This window comes from Muntiacus reevesi, chromosome 1 (assembly GCF_963930625.1).
Source record: "Muntiacus reevesi chromosome 1, mMunRee1.1, whole genome shotgun sequence".
Classification (NCBI taxonomy): Eukaryota; Metazoa; Chordata; class Mammalia; order Artiodactyla; family Cervidae; genus Muntiacus; species Muntiacus reevesi.
In genome coordinates this window covers 272319373-272342541 of record NC_089249.1, presented here as the reverse complement: position 1 = coordinate 272342541, position 23169 = coordinate 272319373, and the positions used below count along the sequence as shown (strand labels likewise).

The 23169-nt window shown below is 39.4% G+C and overlaps 1 protein-coding gene across 4 annotated transcripts in view; it reads right to left on the bottom strand.

Annotated features, from left to right (window-relative positions):
• The window catches only part of LNPEP (leucyl and cystinyl aminopeptidase), a 100983-nt gene that overhangs the window by 25569 nt on the left and 52245 nt on the right, over window positions 1-23169 (bottom strand). For all 4 annotated transcript variants that reach the window (XM_065919124.1, XM_065919155.1, XM_065919117.1 and 1 more), the window contains exons 5-11: window positions 15772-15892; window positions 14946-15100; window positions 13255-13368; window positions 11498-11632; window positions 6527-6658; window positions 4042-4202; window positions 2411-2499 (exon numbers count right to left, since the gene is read on the bottom strand). In XM_065919124.1, the coding sequence (XP_065775196.1) occupies window positions 2411-2499; window positions 4042-4202; window positions 6527-6658; window positions 11498-11632; window positions 13255-13368; window positions 14946-15100; window positions 15772-15892 (907 nt within the window). The remainder of the gene's footprint in view (window positions 1-2410; window positions 2500-4041; window positions 4203-6526; window positions 6659-11497; window positions 11633-13254; window positions 13369-14945; window positions 15101-15771; window positions 15893-23169) is intronic.

Genomic DNA, 23169 nt, shown 5'->3' with positions numbered 1-23169 from the left:
CAGGGAACTAGGACTGCAAAAGTGACTTGTGGAACTAAGATCTCCACTTTCAGTGCGGGGATACATCTCCTGTAAAGAATCCGCCTGCCAATGCAGGAGACTAGAGTTCCATCCCTGAGTCAGGAAGATCCCCTGAAGAAGGAAATGGCAACCCATTCCAGTATTCTTGCCTCGAAAAGCCCACAGGCAGAAAAGCCTGGCGGGCTATAGTCCCTGGGGTCGAGAAAGAGTCACACATGACTTAAGGACTAAACAGCCACAGTATATTAAAAGTAGAAAAGTAGAAAATATCATTAAAACATATAAGGGAGGCATCTAACCTGTCTTGGGATGAGGAAAGCTCCTTAGAACAAGCAATAGATGAGCTGAGATTGGAAGAGTGAATAGGAATAAAACCAGGGAGTCAAGAGGCAAGAGTGTTCTTCCAGGACAGAAAACAGCATGTGCAAAGGCCCAGAGACAAGAGGCAGCACGCATTCTTGAGCTGCTGAAACAGTGTTTTGTGCAGTGGAAGCAGAGAGTGCTTAGAAAGAAAAGGTTACAGCAGGAAAATATGGGCATGACTTTGGGGTGCGAGTCTCAGAAAGAGTTTAAAAAGTTGACATATGAACTGAGTCAAAAAAGTAAAAGGCTAATAAAAGCAGATTTCCTATTATCCAGTTATTTCTGATATCACCAAAAATGTATATACTATTGAGAGGTTTGCAAAATTTCTGTATTGGTCCCTTTCAAAAATACAAGATGGGATAATTTGTTCTCTCTTAGGTCAGAGACCCCCTGCAAGGCCCACTGAAAGTATGAGGTTTTGTTTTTAATAAAAAAAGGCAGGAATTTCTTGCACCTCCAGCTATGCTGTGTTAATCGAAGATATGATGACATCATCAATTGTACTTAATGTTTTAAATAATTACTATAGCACTCCAGTTAGACCGAAATTCAACTGGTATGCTCATATAGTTCAACTGGCCTTATAAGTTATTACCACACAAAAGAAGGGCAACTTGGAAATATGTATTAAACCACAAAAGGTAACACAGTCATCATTTTTGAGAAGCATTCTTATGAAAAAGTTCATATAATGGGAAAGCATTTAGAAACTCAGATTTCATTGAGGCATTTTTTAAAATAGATACAAATGATAAATCAAGTGCCCAACAGTAAAGATTAAGTCAATTAGTGAAAGTGAAGATATTAATACAAAAATCACATGTACACAGCATCAACCCAAGTAAAAAACTATTTTAAAAAAATTATTAGAGAGAAATAGTCATCAGAGTAGTTACAAGAGAGTAATAAAATTTGTTTTCCATCTTCTGGATTTTACGTAATGTGGACATGCTATGCTTTAAAATTATTTTTTTTGTTAGTAACATCAATAATAATAACTAACACTCCTATAGCACATAACATGTGCTAGGCATTATTCTAGGTGCTTCATATAAATGAACTAAATCCTAACATGAACTAAATGAACTAAATCATAACACTATAACTTTAGTACAATTAATCTCTCCATTCTATAGCTTAGGGAAAGAGACTCAGAGAGGTCATATAACTCACCTAAAATCGTATGATTGAACCAAGCAATCTGGCTCCAAAGTCACTTCGTCACTAAGTTATACTTCCCTCCCAACGATAGAGGGCTGAACACCAGATCCAAATTCAAACAAGAAATTTTCCCTTTCCATGAATCTCAAGTATCACTAATGAGTCCTGCAGAATGCAAGAGCCTCATGTTTTCAGGATGCAAATTAAGACGCTACATGGCGTGGCACTTGGTGGTATTTAACAGATGGTCAGAAACTACATTTCAATTTCTTTTTATAGACCCCTTGTGAGTCTGCATATACAATCTGTACATTTTATTATCACCCTCCACAATCATACTTTCTAGTCCTATTTTCTCATTATCAAAAAATGTATACTATGTCTACAGGACATCTTGTAGTAACTATTTACTACAACTCTGCATCATGAATCAACCTTTGTCATGCCTAAGAATCATCTAGAGTGCTTATAAAAAAGTAGTGGGCCCGGCCCAACCCAACCCAGAGAGAGTGGACAGCAGAGTATCCTTTGGAAACTCATCTTCTACTTGTTACTTTGTAACATAAAACGGTCCTCTCGGATACAAAAACACAGCACTTGCTATTTTCTACCCCAACTGCTAGCATATACAGTGCAGTTTTTCATACCTTATTTCGCATGATTAAGAAAGACCAATTTTATGTACAATATTGCATACAGAATCAATCTCACTTTAGTCATACTTTCTGTAGGTGTCTCATAGGACCAGCTCACAAAGCTGTGCACATTGGAAAAGTGTCATCTCCTTTCTGCTGCCTGGTTAGCTTTTTAGAAAATATGCTGTTTCTAATTTTTTATCAGAAAAGTGTTAGAAGAGTCAAACCTGATTTCTTGTCCAGTAGTGATACTGATCGATGCTTGGAGTAATTTCTTCCATCAGTGATGTAGGATAGTGGAATATGCCACAGAGAGCTGTAATAAAAAGAAAACACTGGAAGATTATTAACTCTTTCCAACAGTTCAGTCAGTTACACATACTTTGTTGAGTGGTTTCTCTTTCGGCAGGAAGGTGACATTTTTCAAGTTATTCCCAGAAAGGTATGATCTGGTTAGGTTTTCTAAGAACTTATGATTACAAAACATTTAAAAACATCTAACCTGAGGGTGCAAAAGAGAGTTGTTGTTGTTGTTTAATCACTAGGTTGTGTCTGACTGTGACCGGATGGATGGCAGCACACCAGGCCTCCCTGTCCTTCACTGTCTCCTGGAGTTTGCTCATGTCCATTGAGTTAGTGATGGTATCTAACCATCTCATCCTCTGTCGTCCTCTTCTCCTTTTGCTTTCAATCTTTCCCAGCATCAGGGTCTTTTCCAATGAGTTCGCTCTTTGTATTAGATGGCCAAAGTATTGGAACTTCAGTTTCAGTATTAGTCCTTCCAATGAATATTCAGGATGGGCTGGTTTGATCTCCTGGTTGTCCAAGGGACTCTTAAGAGTCTTTTCCAACATCGCAGTTCAAAAGCATCGATTTTTTGGTACTCAGCCTTCTTTATGGTCCAACTCTCACATCTGTACATGACTACTGGAAAAACCAAAGCTTGGAGTATATAGATCTTGGTCAACAAAGTAAATGTCTTTGCTTTTTAATATGCTATCTAGCATTGTCATAGCTTTCCCTCCAAGGAGTGTTTTTTTTTTTTTTTTAATTTCATGGCTGCAGTCACCATCCACAGTGATTTTGGAGCCCAAGAAAATAAAATCTGTCACTGTTTCCACGTTTTCCCCATCTATTTGCCATGAAGTGATGGGAGCAGATGCCATGATCTTAATTTTTTGAATGCTGAGTTTTAAGCCATCTTTTTCACTCTCCTCTTTCACCTCCATCAAAAGGCTCTTTAGTTCTTCTCCACTATCTGCCATTAGAATGGTGTCATTTGCATATATAAAGTTGTTGATATTTCCCCCACTAATCTTGATTCCAGCTTGGGATTCATTTAGCCTGGCATTTCAGGCAATGTATTCTTTATATAAGTTAAATAAACAAGGTGATAATATACAGCCTTGTTGTACTCCTTTCCCAATTTTGAACCAGTCAGTTTTTCCATGTAAGGTTTTAACTGTTGCTTCTTGACCTGTACACAGGTTTTTCAGGAGACAGGAAAGGTTGTCTGGTATTCCCATCTCTTAAGGATATTCAGTTTGTTGTGATCCACACAGTCAAAGGCTTTCACATAGTCAATGAAGCAGAAGTAGATGTTTTTCTGGAATTCCCTTTTCTTCTCTATGATCCAACGAATATTGGCAATTTGATCTCTGGTTCTTCTGCATTTTCTAAATGTAGCTTGTACATCTGGAAGTTCTCGGTTCGTGTACTACTGAAGCCTAGCTTGAGGGATTTTGAGCATCACCTTACTAGCATGTGAAATGAAGCAGCTGCACAGTAGTTTACACATTCTTTGGCACTGCTCTTTTTTGGGATTAAAGAGATAGTAGGAGAGACAGTGGGTCCTCACCTTGCATCTGAAGGCTGAATTTCAGGCTTAACATTTAAAGAGAATCTTTCCTGTTGTACAAGAATTTGCTTTCCTTTTCTCTGAACAGTCACTAAAGGAAATCCTTTCTGCAGGGTCCAGGTTTTCATCATTTTCTTTACATCTAGTGTTTTGTTTGTGACCTACAGAAGGAAGAATAGATTATTTTTCTCAGAGATAGAGAGTCTAATTATAGTATCTTTCCCTCTTTCTCTACCACGATGCACCAATGCTGAGTTGAGTTTACATTTCTACTCTAGATAAATGAGCAATTGATAAAAAGAAAGTAACCTGGACTAGAGAGAGAAAACTAAAGTGAGTGAGAGGCAGCACAGATGCTATAAACTGACTATGGGTACATTAAAATCCCTCAGAAGGTACAAGCCCTCCTTTAGGTCACAAAGCTGCTGTTTAGAAGGTCTGACTAAGGACACACAGGCGAGAAATCAGAACACTGCCACTCATTGCTGTTGGCCACCTAGGTCCAGAGTTCTCTTTACTCCCCAGACCCGCTGCTTTCACAAAATGGTGTGAAAGTGAAAATCGCTTAGTCCTGTCCGACTCTTTGCAACCCCATGGACTTCTCCAGGAAGTCAGTCCATGGGATTCTCCAGGCTACAATCCTGGAGTGGGTAGCCTTTCCCTTCTCCAGGAGAATCTTCCCAACCCAGGAATCGAACCCAGGAATCCAGCATCGCAGGTGGATTCTTTACCAGTTGAGCCACAAGGGAAGCCCTTTACAAACGGTAAAGCTCATCTTTTTAAGAGCTCATCCTGTGGAGGGCCTAAGAATGGGAGCAGCAGCCGCTGCAGAGGAGTGACATATAAACAGGTCGGCGGCCTGGACTTTAGGCCTCTCCAGAAAACAGTGGTCAATGTTTTTCCTAGACACGTAGCCCTTTACCCTCAAAATACATGAATTGATCTATAAAATCTAGAATCAGTGTCAAAGGTTCACAGGCCCTCTAAAGCTTACTGTCCCTAAGACATCTGGTATCAATGATTAAGAAGCAATTTTTGAAGCAGGTGAGTTAAACTTATGATTCAGATTATTTTTCGAGATTACATATGGATCTGAATTGTAAGCAAACTCAAATCATCAAGTACTTAAAATGGTATGATCATTTGGTAATATCACACCACACCACTATGACTGGCCTTACCTCAGTCGATGTACACCTACTTATTTAAAGCCAAAAAGGATGGAGCAAATCTTCTTAAATGCACTGTGATACTAACCTTACATGCTCAATGGCTCTGATCTATTTCTTTCAGGACAAGGGGTTGGGAAGAAAACAAAACTGCCCCAAAGCAAGGCACTTCTGGGTCTTTGAAACAGAACTGAAATGAAGAGGCCAGTGCATAATTTGATGCTGGTGCTGAAACATGTGAGGATAATATTAGGGGCTAGGTCAGGATAGGAAAGCACCAAGATGCAAAAGCTGAAGTCAGTGAGAAAGGCAGAAATACATTCTAACTGGCAGGAGATAATACATTGAGCACAGAGTAAATAATGTGGCTTTCAGTTGAAATGCTGCTACATGATAAGAAGAAAAACGATGATTTAGAAGCAACTCTTAGGTGATAAGGACTGATCCTTCTTCTCAAAGAGAACTGAGAGAGTAGGGAAGATACATCTTCTGGGAAAAGGGCTAACAACTAGAAGGTATCAAGTTTCAGATAAGGCAAGGAAGCAGACAGAGCATATGGAAAAGCTTCAGAGCAGGGGTTCTTCACCCAGAGACCATAAAACTTTGAAACTGTGTGTGACACTTTGCCTCTCTGTGGATTTTGGGGGGAATATGTCCATAACTTTCATCAAATGTTCAGATATGTTTGTGATCCTCCAAAGCATGAAAAACCATTGATCTAGATGAGGGGAACAAATTCAAAGGCTTATAAAGGCTACGCATCGGCATGTGTGATGCAAGCTGGCTTCAGGCACTGTTACGAAGCTCAACCTGTAACTAGTGACACTGCTTGTTAGAATCTGGAGGCACAAGCAGATCCAAGCGGCAAAAGGATCCGAGGGCAGAACTCAGCTGTGGTCGCCAGACTGTGACATGTCATCTATCGCACTTTAGTGCCGTATGGCCAGCAAAGACAGGAGGAGTCACGGGGCAAAGTATAGAACAAAACATTCATGAATGGAAGGTAGAAAAAACGGCAAAAACATCAGAGAGGAGAACTTTCCTACAAGGTAGGAAGAGAGATTAAGATCCAGACTAAAGGTGCTTACACAAGGCCTCACGCAATTTTTGGGGGGCAATTAAACCCAGTACTTCCATTTCATGACTTTTAATTCTGTGCTCTTATTCATAAACATTTATATACTAAGTTCCATTCCTTTTTCTCTTAAAAACTGTCCTTGGTACCATGGCTTAATTACCTACCTGACAAAAATATTAAATACAAGAACCCCTCTCTTCTTACTTCAAGAGCTAAATAAAATATCCAGGTCACTTACCTCATTAAAACTATCCCACAGATCATCACTGTGAATGGATGCATAGCTATGATTATGCAGGTAAAGAATAATGGCATGTTGAAATATATCTTCACTAAGGTAAGTTTTCAGCATCAACAATAGGGAAGCTCCCTATTCCAAAAAAAAAAAAAAAAAGTGAAAAAGGGAAGAAAATTATAGAATACAATAGGTTTACAGAAATAAGAACCTAAAATTCAAAATACAATCGTTCTAAGCAAATACTTTAATAACCCAGTTATGATTCGCTGTTATCTTGTTTCAAGTAGCCAGTTGTGGACTATGGTCAAATTGTCTTAAAAATTATTTTAAAGAATTTTAGAAAGAATTAATTCTTTAAAAATTATTTTAAAGAAGTTGAAAAATAAAAATGCCTATGTGCACTAATTCTTCTGTGGGCCATTTTGTGTAGTCTATCAATTACTCAATGTTTTAGTGTTAATGTTAAAAAGTTAAGGGCTTACACATCCATTTTTAACTTTAAAAACTGCTGAATTTTCTGTGGCATCCCCACGCCTACCCCCTGGGCTTGAAGTCCCAGCTGACTTCATGGGCACATGGCTGGAGACGATAAAGGAGCTGAACTCTCAAACGCCTCTCTGCTAGAGAGTACACTAATTTCCAGTTTTAAGGTGTCATGTTTCTGAAGTAACCAAGATCTCTCTTCTTCTTGCAGAGTCACTTCAGATATGTTCAGAACATATGCATGTGTATATACGTAATAAGCACACACTAATAATTTATAATCAGATGTGAAACTATTAAGGCCACGCTATATTATGATGCATGTCACCATCCCCAATTTTAAAACAGCAACCGCCTCCTCCACATTCAAAAGCAATTTATATCACACTTCCTGCACCTGCTATAGAGATGTATTTATTTCCTCTTCTAGACTGTAAGCTAATTTAGGGGAAAACTGAAGCTAGGAGCTAAACTCCTATGACTAAAATAATGCCTACTACATAATAGGCACTCAAATGCAAAAAAACTCTGAATGAATGAATTTCTGATAAAAAAATGCAGCAATGTTAAGTCATCAAGATTACAAGATACATATAACTGAACTTAATACCTCTTGCTTTCTTATTTCTGTATCACACTTCAGTGGTATTTGTTCTATAAATTTAAATAGTCATTCTTGTTCCCAATAGTCCCCCTCTCTAGTGTAACACTGCAACACGCCATTAGGAAAAACAAAAAAACACCCAGCAGTTCTCATTTCAAACAAAAGATGTGCTTCCTTTCCGTAACCTCACGCCTCCTCCAGTTATCACCGTATTTCTTGTTCCTTCTTTGGGAAGTCAGTTCTTCAAAAGAGCTGTCTGCATTTGCCATGTTCATTTGCTCTGTTTCCATTTCCTCTTGAGCCATCTTCCAACCATCATCAATCTACTGGAAGTGGTTTTATGAAGGCCACTGGTGAACCTTACAGTGTCAAACCAATGTCACTTCTCAGGCTCACCCAACGAGTAGGATTTGATATGACTGATCACTCACTTCTCCGTGAAAGTCATCCTGCTCTTGGCTTTGGCACATCACTCCTGATTCCTCCCCTGTGCACTGGGAATCCCTCTCTGTCTCTTCTGCTGCACCCTCCTTATCTTCTCAGGACTAACTTTTCGTGTCCCTGGCATTTAATCTTCAGACTTCTTTTTTTCTCTAAAGTCACTTCCTTGTTGATCTTCTCAACCACAGGGGTTTTACATGACCCCCAAATTATATATCTAACCAGACTTCGCTTCAGTTACAGACTCATATGCAATTACACGTCTACTATCTCCACTTATGCACTTTAAACTTATTCAAAAATTGACCTTTTTTTCCCCCTTCTTGTCCTAAATATATTCTTCCAATAATCTCATTTCAACAAATAAAAACTCCATTTTTCCAGCTGTTCAGGCAAAAATTTTGAAGTCATCCTCGACTCCTCTCTTAACTCAACATCTAATCCATTAGCAAATTCTACTGGACTAAACTTCACAATATATTTCAAAACCAAACATGGCTTATCACGTTCACTACTATCACCTTTGTCCATGCCACGATTTCCTTGCTACTGGTCTATTACAACAACCTCCTAATGAGTCATCTTGATTCCATTTGATGTTGAAGGCTGACTTATTCCAAAAATAAATAAATAAATCATACTAGTACTCCTCTCTTCAATGGCTTTCATTCCACTGTGCATAAAATCAAGGTCCTGACCAAATCTAATAAGATGATCTACAATGATCCGGCCCCTTATAATCCTTCTCACTTCATCTACTACTTTCCTTTGCATTTATTCCTCTGCAGACACCTTGACTCCTTGCTGGAGCTTAAACATGCCAACCAATCTTCATCTCAAGTCGTGTGGGTTCCCAAAACAAGTCCCAGATATGGTGACACGGTAGAAGGACTCACAGGACCAGGGCTGAGTATACAGTCATATTCACCACCATGATTTATTACTGTGAGAGGACATGAAGCTAAATCAGCTAAGGGAAAAGTCTCATGGGGTGAACAAGTACAAGCTTCCAAAAGTCCTCTGCAGGATGTGCTTAATTCTCCAAGCGACAATTTGTGACAACACATACGGAATACTGGCTATCCGGGGAGTTCCTCAGAGACTTGGTACCCATGATTTTTACTGGGGACTAGTCATGCAAGTATCTTCTGCCTAGCAAGGACCAAAACTCCAGACTCCCAGAAGATAAGCAGATATTTACCATAAACCACACTGCTTGCACAAACAGTGTGGGCACAGTCAGTCATTCTTATCAGGGAATAGTGAGAAAGTGAAAGTGATGTCGCTGAGTCGTGTCCGACTCTTTGCGACCCCATGAACTGTAGCCTACCAGGTTCCTCTGTCCATGGGATTTTCCAGGCAAGAATACTGGGGTGGGTTGCCATTTCCTTCTCCAGGGGATCTTCCCGACCCAGGGATTGAAACCGGGTCTCCCGCATTGTAGGCAGACGCTTAATTTGCCAGAAATTAGCCAAGGTCGAGCCTCACAATAATGCCTTTCTAAGGGTAGCGGTCTCCAGCCTACTACGCTAACTGATGTCTGCACACAAGCCCTGTGCACTGGTTACACCCTCTGCCTGGAACATTTCCCCCTAGAAGTCCACATGCCTCGTTCCCTCACGTCCTCCAGATGGTATTCAAATATCACCTTATCAGTGGTCTTCCCCAGCCATCTATGCAAAGCAGCCTTTCCCTGTCATTCTCATTTTCCTTACTGTGCTTCATTTTCACATTCACACTAACCACCAAACAGTCTCTGTCAGTCACTGGTATTATGTACGTCCCTATCTGACCCCTGAGATGGAAGCTCCATGGTACAAGCAACACAGTCCGCCTTCTTCCCCGATCTATTCCCAGTACCTAGGAGAACACCAGGTACGTGGTTGGTACTTGGATAATTTGATAAATGACTGAATTATCACAAGGCAACATGCATCAGAATTAGGCTCAAAGATTATGAAGATCAAACAGAATATGTCTGCAAACACATGACTTACTCTCAAACACTGGCACTTCTTCTCACACACAATAATGGTAAATTATCCAGTGAGCTATTTTTCTCAATTCTGTGGATGGGACATTTACCAGATTCCCAATTCTGAAATAAGTACCCACCATACTGACAGGCATAAGGTATGTGATGGAAGCAACATGCTTAGAAGACAATGAATTCTAGGTTCGGAGGGTGGGGGTCAGAAAGAGCTCTATAACAAGGGATCCTGAAATAACTGTTCTGTGTAAGAAAAGCACTGCAAGCTGTAACATTTTCTTTATTGGTAGGTCCAGTATGGGCTTTAAAAATCACAACACATGGCAGTAGGTCTAACTGGAATGTATTTCATATAGCTAACTGAACTCCTGATGTCCTCATTTAATAACAGTAGTACCATTCTCCCTGCTAGTCAAGCTTGAACCTGGAAAACACTTCTGCCTCCTTCCTCACCTGCTCTGACCTATCACTAAGTCCTTTAAGCATTTCCCTCCGCCTGGGGTTTTCTTCCACACCCATCAGTTTCCTTCCACTCTCACTACCACTCCTAATTTTAAACTTTTACCACTTCATGCTTCCACTTCAGCAGCAATTTCCTGATTTTAGGTCTCTCTCCATTTAAACTCTATTATGTAAACTGAAGCAAGTTAATTTTCCTGGTCACTTGAATCTCAAAGCCATTCCTCCATGTTCTTCCAAGAAATTTCTCTCCATGATCCCAGGCAAAAATACTCTGTACCATTCCCTTAGCACATATTCTTTCTTACTGCTTCACAAGTACTCCCGACCTAAACTCTGAGTTTCTTGATGACATGAACTGTAACTCATAGGCTTTGTATATCTTCTTCACTGTTCAGGATGGTAATTCAATTTATTGATCTTGATCTGGTAGCCAGACTAAGGAGGCAAGCAAGCTATAAAATTCAGCCCTCCTTCCCTACACAAATGTGATACGCCCTTCTCCTGTTCTCTGACTACGATGATCCTAATCAGGTGTTTAAATTTCTGTTTTTGCTTTACCTCCATACCTGGAGTCTATGTTTCTAATTCTACAACAGAATCTTCAATTCTTAAAAATCTCCTTTTGCTTACCTGTTTTGGCAATTCTGACTTTGGAACACACTTCAGTCCTGAATAACACAGCCAAAGGTTTAGAGCCTCCCCTGGACATATTCTACCTATACATCTGGACAGTGATCCAACTTTAAAAGATGTATTACTATAAAGTCTGGTTAACTGGCCATACTAATGAGAGAACTTAAGAGACAGAGAAATAAAGAAAAACCTACATCAAGTTAAGATAAAGATTTAAATAGAAGCAAACACCTTAAAGTTTAACAGGAAATTGAAAATAACATTTGTTTAATCTCTGAAATAATCTAAATCAGGCAGCTTGCTTACATATGAAATTAATTTGTAACCCATTCCAGGTACTTTTTGTGCATGGAAATACCTTAAAATAGGAAAGAAAATCAAACATTTCTTCAATCTGTTCTGAAGACTGAACAGACGATGATGATATTGGATGGGATGAATTCAAGGAATCTCTTTTCATGGTTTTAAATCGAGCATCTAAGAAATCTTCATACTACAAAAAATGAAACAGAATAAAGAAACTATGAACAGTATTAAAGACAGGCAAGTTTAGTAATTATTGATAGGAATTAGACTAATTACTGTTTAAGGTCTTTATAAAAAAAATCAACTAGTTTCAGTAAACTTTAGAAATAACCTGTTGAAGATGTGAGAACAATTTCATGCATTTTTATTTTAGGAACATTTATTTTAGGAACATTTATGCATATTCCTTTAATTAAAACAAAAAATCACAACCTTCACAAAAAAACAGTGTTTCCTAAACAACAGCACAAGGGTAAATTAAGAGTTTATTATTAAAGCAACCAAATGCTAAATCCAGATGTTCAAATGATTATTTTAAAATGGCTAGTGAGTATTTATAAAATAAAATATGAAAAAAAAAAGGGAACTGCTCCTTAAGTTGCTTTCTCATACATAATCCAGCTTTTCCATTGAGGTAATATACATTCCCCCTAACTGAGGTTATTCTTAAGTAAAATGTAAGTCTTAAACAGAAAGAAGCCTGAAAGTTCAACAGACGAGTTCCTCTAGAATATATACTAAAAGCTCTTAAACATTCTGGGCGCCACCAAGTGGTGAAACTGTATATCTCTTTGTTTAATTAAGAACCACACCCAGATTTACATTACTTTGCTTATTAATATTCTAGCTTAAACCGACTTCATTTTACCATTTGAAATCTCTGAACAGGCCCTAGGCAAAAATTTCAAACTGAAAGCTCTGAGAGTACTCGTCTTCTGAAGCAGTGTTGGATCATAAATCAAGAAGCTTAATAGAAAAGTCACAGAATTCTATAGCAGAAAGGGATCCTTATACTCTTCCATTTACTGCTTGAATTATTCGGCAATACCTGTCATATACGACCTGTGCTGTGTGCTGAGTCGCTCAGTCGTGTCCGACTCATTGCAACCCTGTGGACTGTAGCCCGCCAGGCTCCTCTGTCCATGGGGATTCTCCAGGCAAGAACTCTGGAGTGGGTTGCCATGCCCTCCTCCCATATAGGACCTAGCATGTCCAAATCCCTCTAAGGAGAAGAAACATCTCTGGAGAGTCTAAGAACACAGTAACAACATTATCATACGCTCTGTAACAGAATGGGGTTCCACGTCTTTGAAAGGGGCACAAAATGTGGTTTGGACCTAAAAAGAGCAAATTATTTGTCTGTATCAACTTGTGTATCACTGTTGTAAGAATGATCACAGTGATAATAGATAGCATTGCCACAAAATGTCTAAATTTCTTCTCTGTAAGTAGGATAAAAAGTTTTGCTTTGCAAAAAAAAAGAAAATGCTTTTCAACTCTATTTAAATTCCTTAAAGCATAAGGGCCAAATCTATTAAACATAAAATTTAGCAAAGCAATTTAAAATGTTCATCTTAATGACAAAGTATAAAGTAGTGTCACATAATTTTCGCTTTCTGAAATACCTCAGTAACTAAAAGCACAATTTTCACTGTCAAATCTCAAGAGGTATAGAGATCAGTACCATGGGTCAGTTTTATTGTATTTTTCTAGAAATATTTTCGTTGCTCCAAATGCATGGAAAATACACGTTCAGTATGATTGGTTCTTCCTGGCATTCACAGTAGGCCTAACAAACAGTGTACTTACACTGGAGAGTTCTCCAAATATTTTTTCCAAAGAGAAATACTCCATGAATGTAGCAAAACCTTCATTTAGCCATACATCATTCCACCACTGCATTGTTACCAGATTACCAAACCACTGCGGGGAAAGAACAAACAACTAACCAACTTCACGTTCTCAAGAATTTTCTAATAATTGAATTGTCAGATTAATCACCTATAACCAGATTACAATTACTTAAAAGTATATTTTTATTGTAGTTAAAACAAACTATATTCAACTTTAAGTCTTACAAATAAACTGTATTTGTAATATAAATTTACTTTAAAAGTAAAACTGTATACATTGAATAAATTCACTTTTAAAGTAAAATTATAACATTTTACCTTAAATAAACAAAGACAACTGGCTTATTTATCAGTTTAACATACATGCTGCATACTAGGAAGACAAAAACTGTCTTTGGTCACCTCATTAAAACATTTCCTAGATAAATTCCTCTACTTTCTAATATCAAGATAGTAATATTATTTTCCATCATGTCTACAATCATCATGACAACCAAAAAATGAACGTCTATATGAGGGATGTTCCTACACTCAGAGAGTCTGGACTGTGTGTTTCTCCTCAGTCACCCACATTGAGTATCTACATGATTCAGAACAGAATTTAAATAATATTCCCTGAGAAATTTGGCATGCATACAAATAAATAAAATCAGAAAGACTTCTAAATGGCTTTTTTCCACGAAGTAGTAAGAAAAAGGAAAAAGAAGACGAGCCACCCCTAAAAAAATGCATCTCAAAAATCCCTGAAATAAAGCATGGTCAATAAAGTGTGCAGTTCAGTCACTGTGTCCAAGGGCTCAGCTCAAACCGTCAGCAAAACAGTAAGGTTATTAGGTACTGAAACAAAGCACTGTGGAGAATCATAAAAGCATATTCTCAAAGATTAATATCCTAAAACCTCTTTCAGAAGAAGATGACTTCTAAGTCGTAAAATCACTCCTGCCGTGGTGATGGCCGGCCCCAGGAATAACAGACCTAGAGCAGATCCCCTAAAAAACAGTTTGTCTCCATGCCTAACTGTAAGAGAAAATCAGCACGCGCTTCATATGCCAGCCTCTCACGACGTCCCCATGAGGGCCAGCGCGCTGCAGGCTGTGACTGAGGTAGGCAGTCAACTGGCCACAGCACGGCCCACTCTTGCCTACTTCCTCCCACCGTCGTGACACCCCAGACTGCACCCCACCCTGGGGCACGAGAGGGAGCAGGTACTGGGGAAGAAAGAGCAAGGGCCATGTACCCATACAATTCTTCTTCCTTTTCTCTACATCATACAGAGTACCTTCCCGCTCCCAAATTAAGCACCCTGTTTTTGGCAGGAGACAAAATGATAAACCTAGTCCTGACCACTATATTCCAAGGAGAAAAGGCGTGCAACTCAGGGAAAGCTTTCTTCCCCACCAAGTTATGAAACATGAGAGAGATAAAGGAAGTCAAAATGCTTTATAATCTGTAAAGTCCTATAACGACTGCTAGATAACATTTTTATCCAAAAATTTGTTTGTGTTAAAAAAAAACACCACTGTATTATGAAAGAAGGCAATACTCTAATATAAAGCTGAATTATTTTTAGCATCTAAACATATTCTAAAACTCCAGAACATGAAACAGACCACAGGTGTGAGATATAACGGGCTTGGTTGCCGATACCTGATGGGCCAGCTCGTGAGCGATGATTTTAGTAACCAGCTTTCTATCTGCCACTGAAGAAGTATTATCATCATACAGAAGTGTCTCTTCTCGGAAGGTGAGCAAACCCCAGTTTTCCATTGCTCCTGCTTCAAAGTCAGGGATAGCCACCAAGTCTGGACATAACAGGAAAGAAGTGGTCAACTTTCCCCCATCTAAGGCACTCCCTAGTTAAATCCAAGTATTTTACCCACTGGTCTATCAGTAAGTTCACTGTATCAGTAAGTTCATTTTACATACTCCTAGGGAAAGGAAACTTTCTAGCCCATATGCTCCTTACCAGCTGTCAGCTGAGAAGCCCTGATCAACCCCCTATAGATTCCCTGTTGCTCTGTCCCTTAGCAAGAGAAGGCAGATCTAATTCCTTCACAGTGAAGAACTTCCCAGAGCAAGGACAGAAGGCAGGGCCGACGCTCTTCCAGCTAAAATCAGCACCCTGAAATACTCTTGCTTTCCTGAGCTCTCATTACTCCTATTATTATTTGAATTAGGAATTTCTTAGGAAATTGGAAGTAGTCCAACTCCAGGTTAAGCCCTAAGCAAATCCCCACTTACCCAGCACCTCTGAAATAGTCCCATAAACTTCTAAACCCTTTAAGCTACACATTCAGAGACATCCATGAAATCTAAATAATCTTAACAAACACAAACAATTCTTAAAGCAAACATAACAGAGTTTCTTGGTTTTCCTTTGAAATAACTTTGGCAAAAGTTCTTTCTAAAGAAGCCTGCAACCTAAATCTAGGTTATATTGGTAATGAAATCGGAGGCACTGTTTGATTCTTACCCAATTTCTTTAGTGGGTATTGAATTTCAAAGTAGTTTTGATAAAAGTCAAGAAGCTTCACAGTCGTTTCCAAGGCATGGTGAACTTGACCAATCTTTTCTGGGACAGCATATATAGAAACCTGAAAGGGAACAGGTAGGATGTAAGGATGGGTACAGTTAGAATGGCATGGTATCAAGTGCACGTGTTAAGATTATCATATGTTGAGAACCACAGAGAGGGATGAGAGATATTTCAGCCCAGAAATTCTTACATATAGTTCTTTTAACCCCTATAGGATTTAGGAAGTCATTTCCATACATACAACAATGTTCAAAAAAACCAGTTTACTGATTCTTTTTTAAGTAACATCATATTCAAACTATTTTAGCAATTATATATCCAAACTATATAGCAATTATAAACATCTGCCTGTTCAATTCCGTGATACTCTTCTCTTCCTCCCTATTACCTACAGTTGCCCTTTCTTGTCTGTGAATCATTTGAAGGGCAAAGCTAAATTTTCATCTTTTTAGTACCTAACGTAGTGCCTGGCATCCCTCAGGCATTCAATCCGGAGAAGTCCCAGCTTACAAGCGGCACGTTTGCTGAAGCTGCCCTGAGCCCGCCTCTGAGCGGGCAACAGCTCAGAGGCCCAGCCAGGCCTTCTTTCAGCCTCGGAACTGCTTACTTTTTCCCCACGTTGTTGGCTCGTGCCCAGCAGAGTGAAAAGCACTCGGTGAGCGGCTCACAGGAACTAACACCGCTGTACTTAAAACGCACGGCCAACAAGGCTCTGCTGTCGAGCCCAGGGAACTCTGCGCGAGGAGATGCGGCAGCCTGGACCGGCGGGGAGCTTGGGGGAGCGGGGCCGCGTGTATACACGTGCCCACCTGGGGCTGCCGCAGCGCTGCTAATCCGCTGCACGCCGGTGCAAGACAAAACTTTAATTAAAACCATACAGGTACACGCTTAAAAAAAAACCAACCAAGTAAAAGGATAACAGGATTCATGCCCATGAATACAGGGCGCATGCTCCAGGGAAGATGCAACGGCCCACATTACTTAAATGTTATTCTTTCTTTTCTGATTAAACGTGTAAGTTACATGTGTGTAAGTTACCCATTTGGTGTAACTGACTGTACCGGTCTTATCAGTGAGCATCAAAAGGCAAAATTTAAGCAATTACATGAAAAGTAATAGGTTTTAAAAAGCAATATTTACTGTCTTCAATTTATTGAAAGAAAGAAGTCCTCTGTACTCAAGTTGGTAAAGCAGAATATAGACAAGACATAGCAGAAGATAAAAACTTCAGAAATAAAGATCTTGGCAGGTGGGAAAAGGAGACCTACTGAATAACTGAGCATTTGGAAAAAATACATTGGTGAACTCTAACCACAAATTAAAATAAAGAGCAAAAATTGTCTTTCATTAAACCACTGAAAAACAGTCAACAATTTCTAAGAGGTCATAATTTCAGCCACAGTTGTCTCTATGTGGGGCCTTAGTCTATAGAACATATGCATTAATTATAGAAACATGGAGGTAACATGGCATAAAAATTAAAGAAAAAATTTTAAGTAAACAAACAAAACTAAATGTACACGCTCGATAGTTAGACTGCCAGGTTCCAATCTCTGCTAGTTGTGTGAACTTGAGGAGGTTCGTTAACCTCAATCTCCTTATCTATAAAAGGGTAATAAAAGTAGCTCCCACCCCCCACATTAAATGAACTAATGCATATAGAACTTAGGATAGCGGCTGACAGAAAACAAGTGTTCAATAAACAGTAGTTATTACCATTATTTAAAAGAGTCCCATCAGAAGTGGCATAAAATATGTGTGAGCAGAGCGTTTGCGGCAACAGTTACAGGAAGAATGAAGTGTTAGGACTGAAGTGAGCTCATTTAAAATATGTTTCTTTCTTAAGACAATTAGGAAGAAATTTAATCTCACACTATGTGGCCAAGTTTGTGCTTCACCAGCCCAGCCCTCAAAACATCTGCATCCTTGGTACAGGGCTGTGAGCACAGTTGATTGAATTCAGTCACCACCTGCCAAAGGCACACACACACTCCCTGCATCATTCCCCCTCTAAAGTCTTAGTGCTCACGTGCACACACACACACGTCTGAAATAGTCTTTTTAAATCTAATTACCATGATAAATGACTGTACCAAGATCACTTGGAATCTGAGACTAGTCTTTATTACTTCTGCCTGTTCTTTCCAGGCATACATATTTTATGGAGTCAATGCAGTCATGTAGAAGATGCTGTTCTAATAGAAACACCAGCCACATACTCCAGATTCCTCCTCAAACATCCTTCTGCCACACACACCACCTGGCACTCCCATCTCTAAGTGTGAAAGCACCTTTCATCAGAGGAAACGCAAAGGCAGAAAAAAGGAAGTTCATATGAAGCTGAAACCTGACCGGAGGATCCACTAAGTCCCATTTCTGGAATACAATGACTAGGGAAAAAAAGGTAGTTTGGTATTTTCTCCTTCCTTCTGTTTCTCTTCCTTTAAAAAAAAAAAATGTGCTATGAATCCTCACTAGAGATAAATCATCAGGTCATTGTACTTATTATCATGCTTGTTCTAAGAGCAATAGTAGTAGAAATAAACCAAGAGAACAATCTAGTTCAACAAAGAAGTTTTGGTAGAATGCTTGGTAGAATGCACGTGTGCTAAGCCATGTCTGACTCTTTGTGACCCCATGGACTGTAGCCCACCAGGCTCCTCTGTCCACAGGACTTCCCAGGCAAGAATACTGGAGAAGCTTGCCATTGCCTATTCCAGAGGATCTTCCTGACCCAAGGATCGAACCCACATCTGCATTGGCAGGCAGATTCTTTACCATGGGGCCACCTAGGAGTCCTCCACCCTTGGGAAGACTACTCTAAACACTGATAAAGGCAAGTCAACTGGTGCTCAGGCTTTAAGACTTACATCTTCAGACTTTCTCTGCAAGATCTCTTGCTAAGAACTAGGAGATTTATAAAAGACACAAAATATGTCCATAAAGTCTCGTCAGCTCTTGGAGAAAAGGGTTAAGACTGAGGAATAACAGATTGTTAGGTTTCACTTACTCTGCTCCTTAATAAGAAGCAAAAACCAAATAAAAGTAAAACCAGAACCAAACGTCATCCTCCCAAAAGAACAATAACACGGCCTGTAAGATTCACAAAGATAGAAAATAGAGAATATTGGAATTTTCCAGTACTAAGTTCCCTGAAAAAAATACCAGCTTTCCTAAACAGACAGCTGAATACACACACAAAAAGCATAAATGTCTTAAAAAGTAAAAACAATAACCAAAAAACCCACATGAATGAAGTCTACCCAGAAAAACTGGTTAGATGGGACTTGGGACTTTGGGAGAATGATATAAATTATGTATAATGTCCTTAGTTGCTGGAAGGCTACTTGAGAAAATGTTGTTAGTGGAGATTTGGAATGAAGTCATGTTTCTGATTGAATAAGATAACTTCACAGGGATAATACTGTTGGAGGTTCTGTTTGAATGTTAAAGAGACATAGTGTCTACATCTGACTAACCACCAATGGATTCTGATTCTACAAGTGAGACTGGTCTGTGGTAAAAACAAAATCAGGCCACGGCAAAAACAAAACAAAAACCTCAAGACAAACTGATACACTCAAGGCAGTGTATTTCAAAACTGGGCTAGAAATTTCTAGGTAATCCTGGCATTCCTGAAGGCAGACAGAGGGTTAAGGAACACTGAAGAATGGAAAGAACTGATAAAACAAGTGTTCCTCTTTCTTTAGGTCTTTAACAACATCGTAGTCTTTATCACTGAACAGGACACAATTTCGCAGTTTCAGCTATTTGGGGAGACTGACGTTCGTCAATAAAGCTCTACTGCCCTATTCCGGAATCCTGTGAAATAGGCCTAATGTCAAATATTCCAAAATAGAATACAGCCTAGAGATTGTAGCATTTTACTGGGACAAAAATCCCTTATTAGACTCTAAGTCTGAATTTCTAATCACCACACCTACAGAAATTATTGATGTCATTTGGCGTAAGAAGAAGCCGATTGTGGTAGACAGTAAATTCTACCATTTATTTGAGGAGCTTCCCCTTTGGCTCAGCGATAAAGAATCTGCCTGCAAATGCAGAAGCTGCAGGAGATGTGGGTTTGATCCCTGGGTCTGAAAGATCCCCCTGAGGAGGAAATGACTACCCACTCCAGTATTCTTGCCTGGAAAATCCCATGGACGGAGGAGCCTAGCAGCCCACAGTCCATGGGGTCGCAAAGAGTTGGACATGACTAAAATGAGTTGGCATGCACACACACGTTCGCTATGTAATCTTAGGTCCATTACTTAACCTCTCTGGGACACTGTTTCCTCACCAGCAATATGAGGCTGATGCCTTCCCCTCATTTGGTTTATAAAATAAAAAGGTGTTTATAAATAAAAGTTCAAGACAACTTCCAGTACACAGTATAACTCTGCACATGCTAGATTCATCCACGTTTCCTAATAAAAACAGAAAGTTAAGAAGACTGTTGATTATTTGTATAACAATTTTTTCAAAGCACATTTACTTCTGGGTGGCATTAAAAATTATAAAGATTATTTGTATTTACAGACATACAGAAGGGTTTACAATATATTTGCATACAGAAAAAAGAGAGGGGTACTTCCTTGTGTATTACTATCTGCCAGGTACTGAAGATTTTATAGGAACTTAAAAGTTTTCGTCCTTGCGAGGGCAGGCTAATAGGTATTAGAGTTGTGGAAGGTGAGGTTTAGAGAATTGCAGAGCAGTCTGCCCAAGGGCATACAGCCAGAAAGCTGTGGACAGATCTGAGCTCAGGCAGATACCAGGGTCCATGTTTAACCAAGTTGCTTTCAAATGTATGTAAATAAAAAGCAAAAAAAGACACCTAAACTACTCTCTCTCTCTTTCCAGTTGACTCTTGAACAATAATGGGGTGAGGGGTAGCAACCCTCCAGGTAGTTGAAAATCTGAGTATAACTCACAGTCTTCTGCAGCTAAGGCTCAAACAATGGGTTGTGTAGTAAGTACTGTAGTATTTACTATGGAAAAAAACCCACAATAAGTGGACTTGTGCAGTTCGAACCCATGTTGTTCAAGATTCAACTGCTGCAGACAATATATACACACACACATACATATATATGTGTATATATAGGGATATGGGGCTTCCCAGGTGGTGCTAGTGGTAAAGAACCCACCTGCCAATTCAGGATACATAAGAGATGTGGGTTTGATCCCTAGGTCGGGAAGATCCCCTGGAGGAGGGCATGGCAACTCCAGTATTCTTGCCTGGAGAATCCCATGGACAGAGGAGCCTGGCGGGCTACAGTCTAAAGTGTCGCAAAGAGTTGGACATGACTGAAGCAACTTAAGCATATATGCACATATAGGTGTGTGTGTGTGTGTATATATGTATATATATATGGTATCTATCTGAGCAATGAATAATTCAGCCTGGCTAGATGAAAGAATTCCACTGGAGCAGCTGGAAATATAACTGAATTTATAAGAGGGCCTTGAATATCACAAAATGATGAGTTTGAATGTAATTCTACAGGCAGTAACATAACTGCCATTTATTTTTTGTGATGAGAAGACTTAAGATCAACTCTTTCAGCAACTTTCAAATATGTAACGTGGGTATGGTTAACGATAGTCAGCATACTGTACCTTAGATCCCCAGCACTTATTCGTCTCGTAACTGGAAGTTTGAGCCTTCTGACCAACATTTCCCCATCTCCCCCAGGCCTCAGGCCTTGGCAACCACCAGGCTACTGTTTCCATGAGTTCAGTTTTAGATTCCACACATAAATGAGGTCATACAGTCTTTCTCTCTGTCTAACTTATCTCACTTTGCATAATGCCCTCAAGGTCCATCCATGTTGTCCCAAAGGGCAAAATTTCCTTCCTTCTCATGGCTGAACAACATTCCATCATATATATTATAGATAAATGCTCATCTTTATCCATCCATGCAGACACTTAGATTGTTATTACTGTGAATAACAGTATTACTGTTAGTAATGCAACAAGCAAGGAAGTGCAGACATCTCTTTAAGATCCTGTTTTGATATATATCCTGTGGATTGCTGTGTCATATGGTGGTACTATTTTTTAATTTTTGGAGGAACCCTCACATATTGTTTTCCTTAGTGGCCGCACCAATTTACATTCCCATCAACACTGCACAAGGATTCCACTTCCTCTATATCCTTATCAACACTTGTTACTTGTCATCTGGTTTTAAAAATTATTATTTATTTTAAATGGAGGCTAATTACTTTACAATATTGTGGTGGCTTTTGCCATACACTGACATGAATCAGCCACGGGTGTACATGTGTCCCCCATCCTGAACCCCCCTCCCACCTCCCTCCCCATCCCATCCCTCTGGGTCTTCCCAGTGCACCAGCCCTGAGCACCCTGTCTCATGCATCGAACCTGGACTGGTCATCTATTTCACATATGATAATATACATGTTTCAGTGCTATTCTCTCAGATCATCCCACCCTCACCTTCTCCCACAGAGTCCAAAAGACTTCTATACATCAGTGTCTCTTTTGCTGTCTCGCATATACGGTTATCGTTACCATCTTTCTAAATTCCATACATATGTATTAATATACTATATTCGTGTGTTTCTTTCTGACTTATTTCACTCTGTATAATAGGCTCCAGTTTCATCCACCTCATTAGAACTGACTCAAAAGTGTTCTTTTTAATAGCTGAGTAATATTCCATTGTGTATATGTACCACATCTTTCTTACCCATTCATCTGACAGTAGACATCTAAGGTGCTTCCATGTCCTAGCTATTATAAACAGTACTGCAATGAACATTGGGGTATGTATGTCTCTTTCAATTCTGGTTTCCTTGGTGTGTATGCTCAGCAGTGGGACAACTGGGTCATAAGGCAGTTCTGTTTCCAGTGTTTTAAGGAATCTCCACACTGTTCTCCATAGTGGCTGCACTAGTTTGCATCCCTACCAACAGTATAAGAGGGTTCCCTTTTCTCCACACCCTCTCCAGCATTTATTGTTTGTAGACTTTTTGATAGCAGCCATTCCGATCAGCGTGACATGGTAGCTCATTGTGGTGTTGATTTGCATTTCTCTGATAATGAGCGATGTTGAACATTTTCTCATGTGTGTTAGCCATCTGCATGTCTTCTTTGGAGAAATGTCTGTCATCTGTTTTTGATGGCAGTCTTTCTAGCAGGTGTGAGGCGGTATCTCACTGGGGTTTTGATTTGCATTTTCCTTCCTATTAGTGATGCTGAGCACCTTTTCATGCATCTGTTGGTCATCTGTATGTCTTCTTTGGAAAACTCTGCTCATTTTTTAACCAGATCATTTGTATTTTTTCCACTGAGTTCTATGAG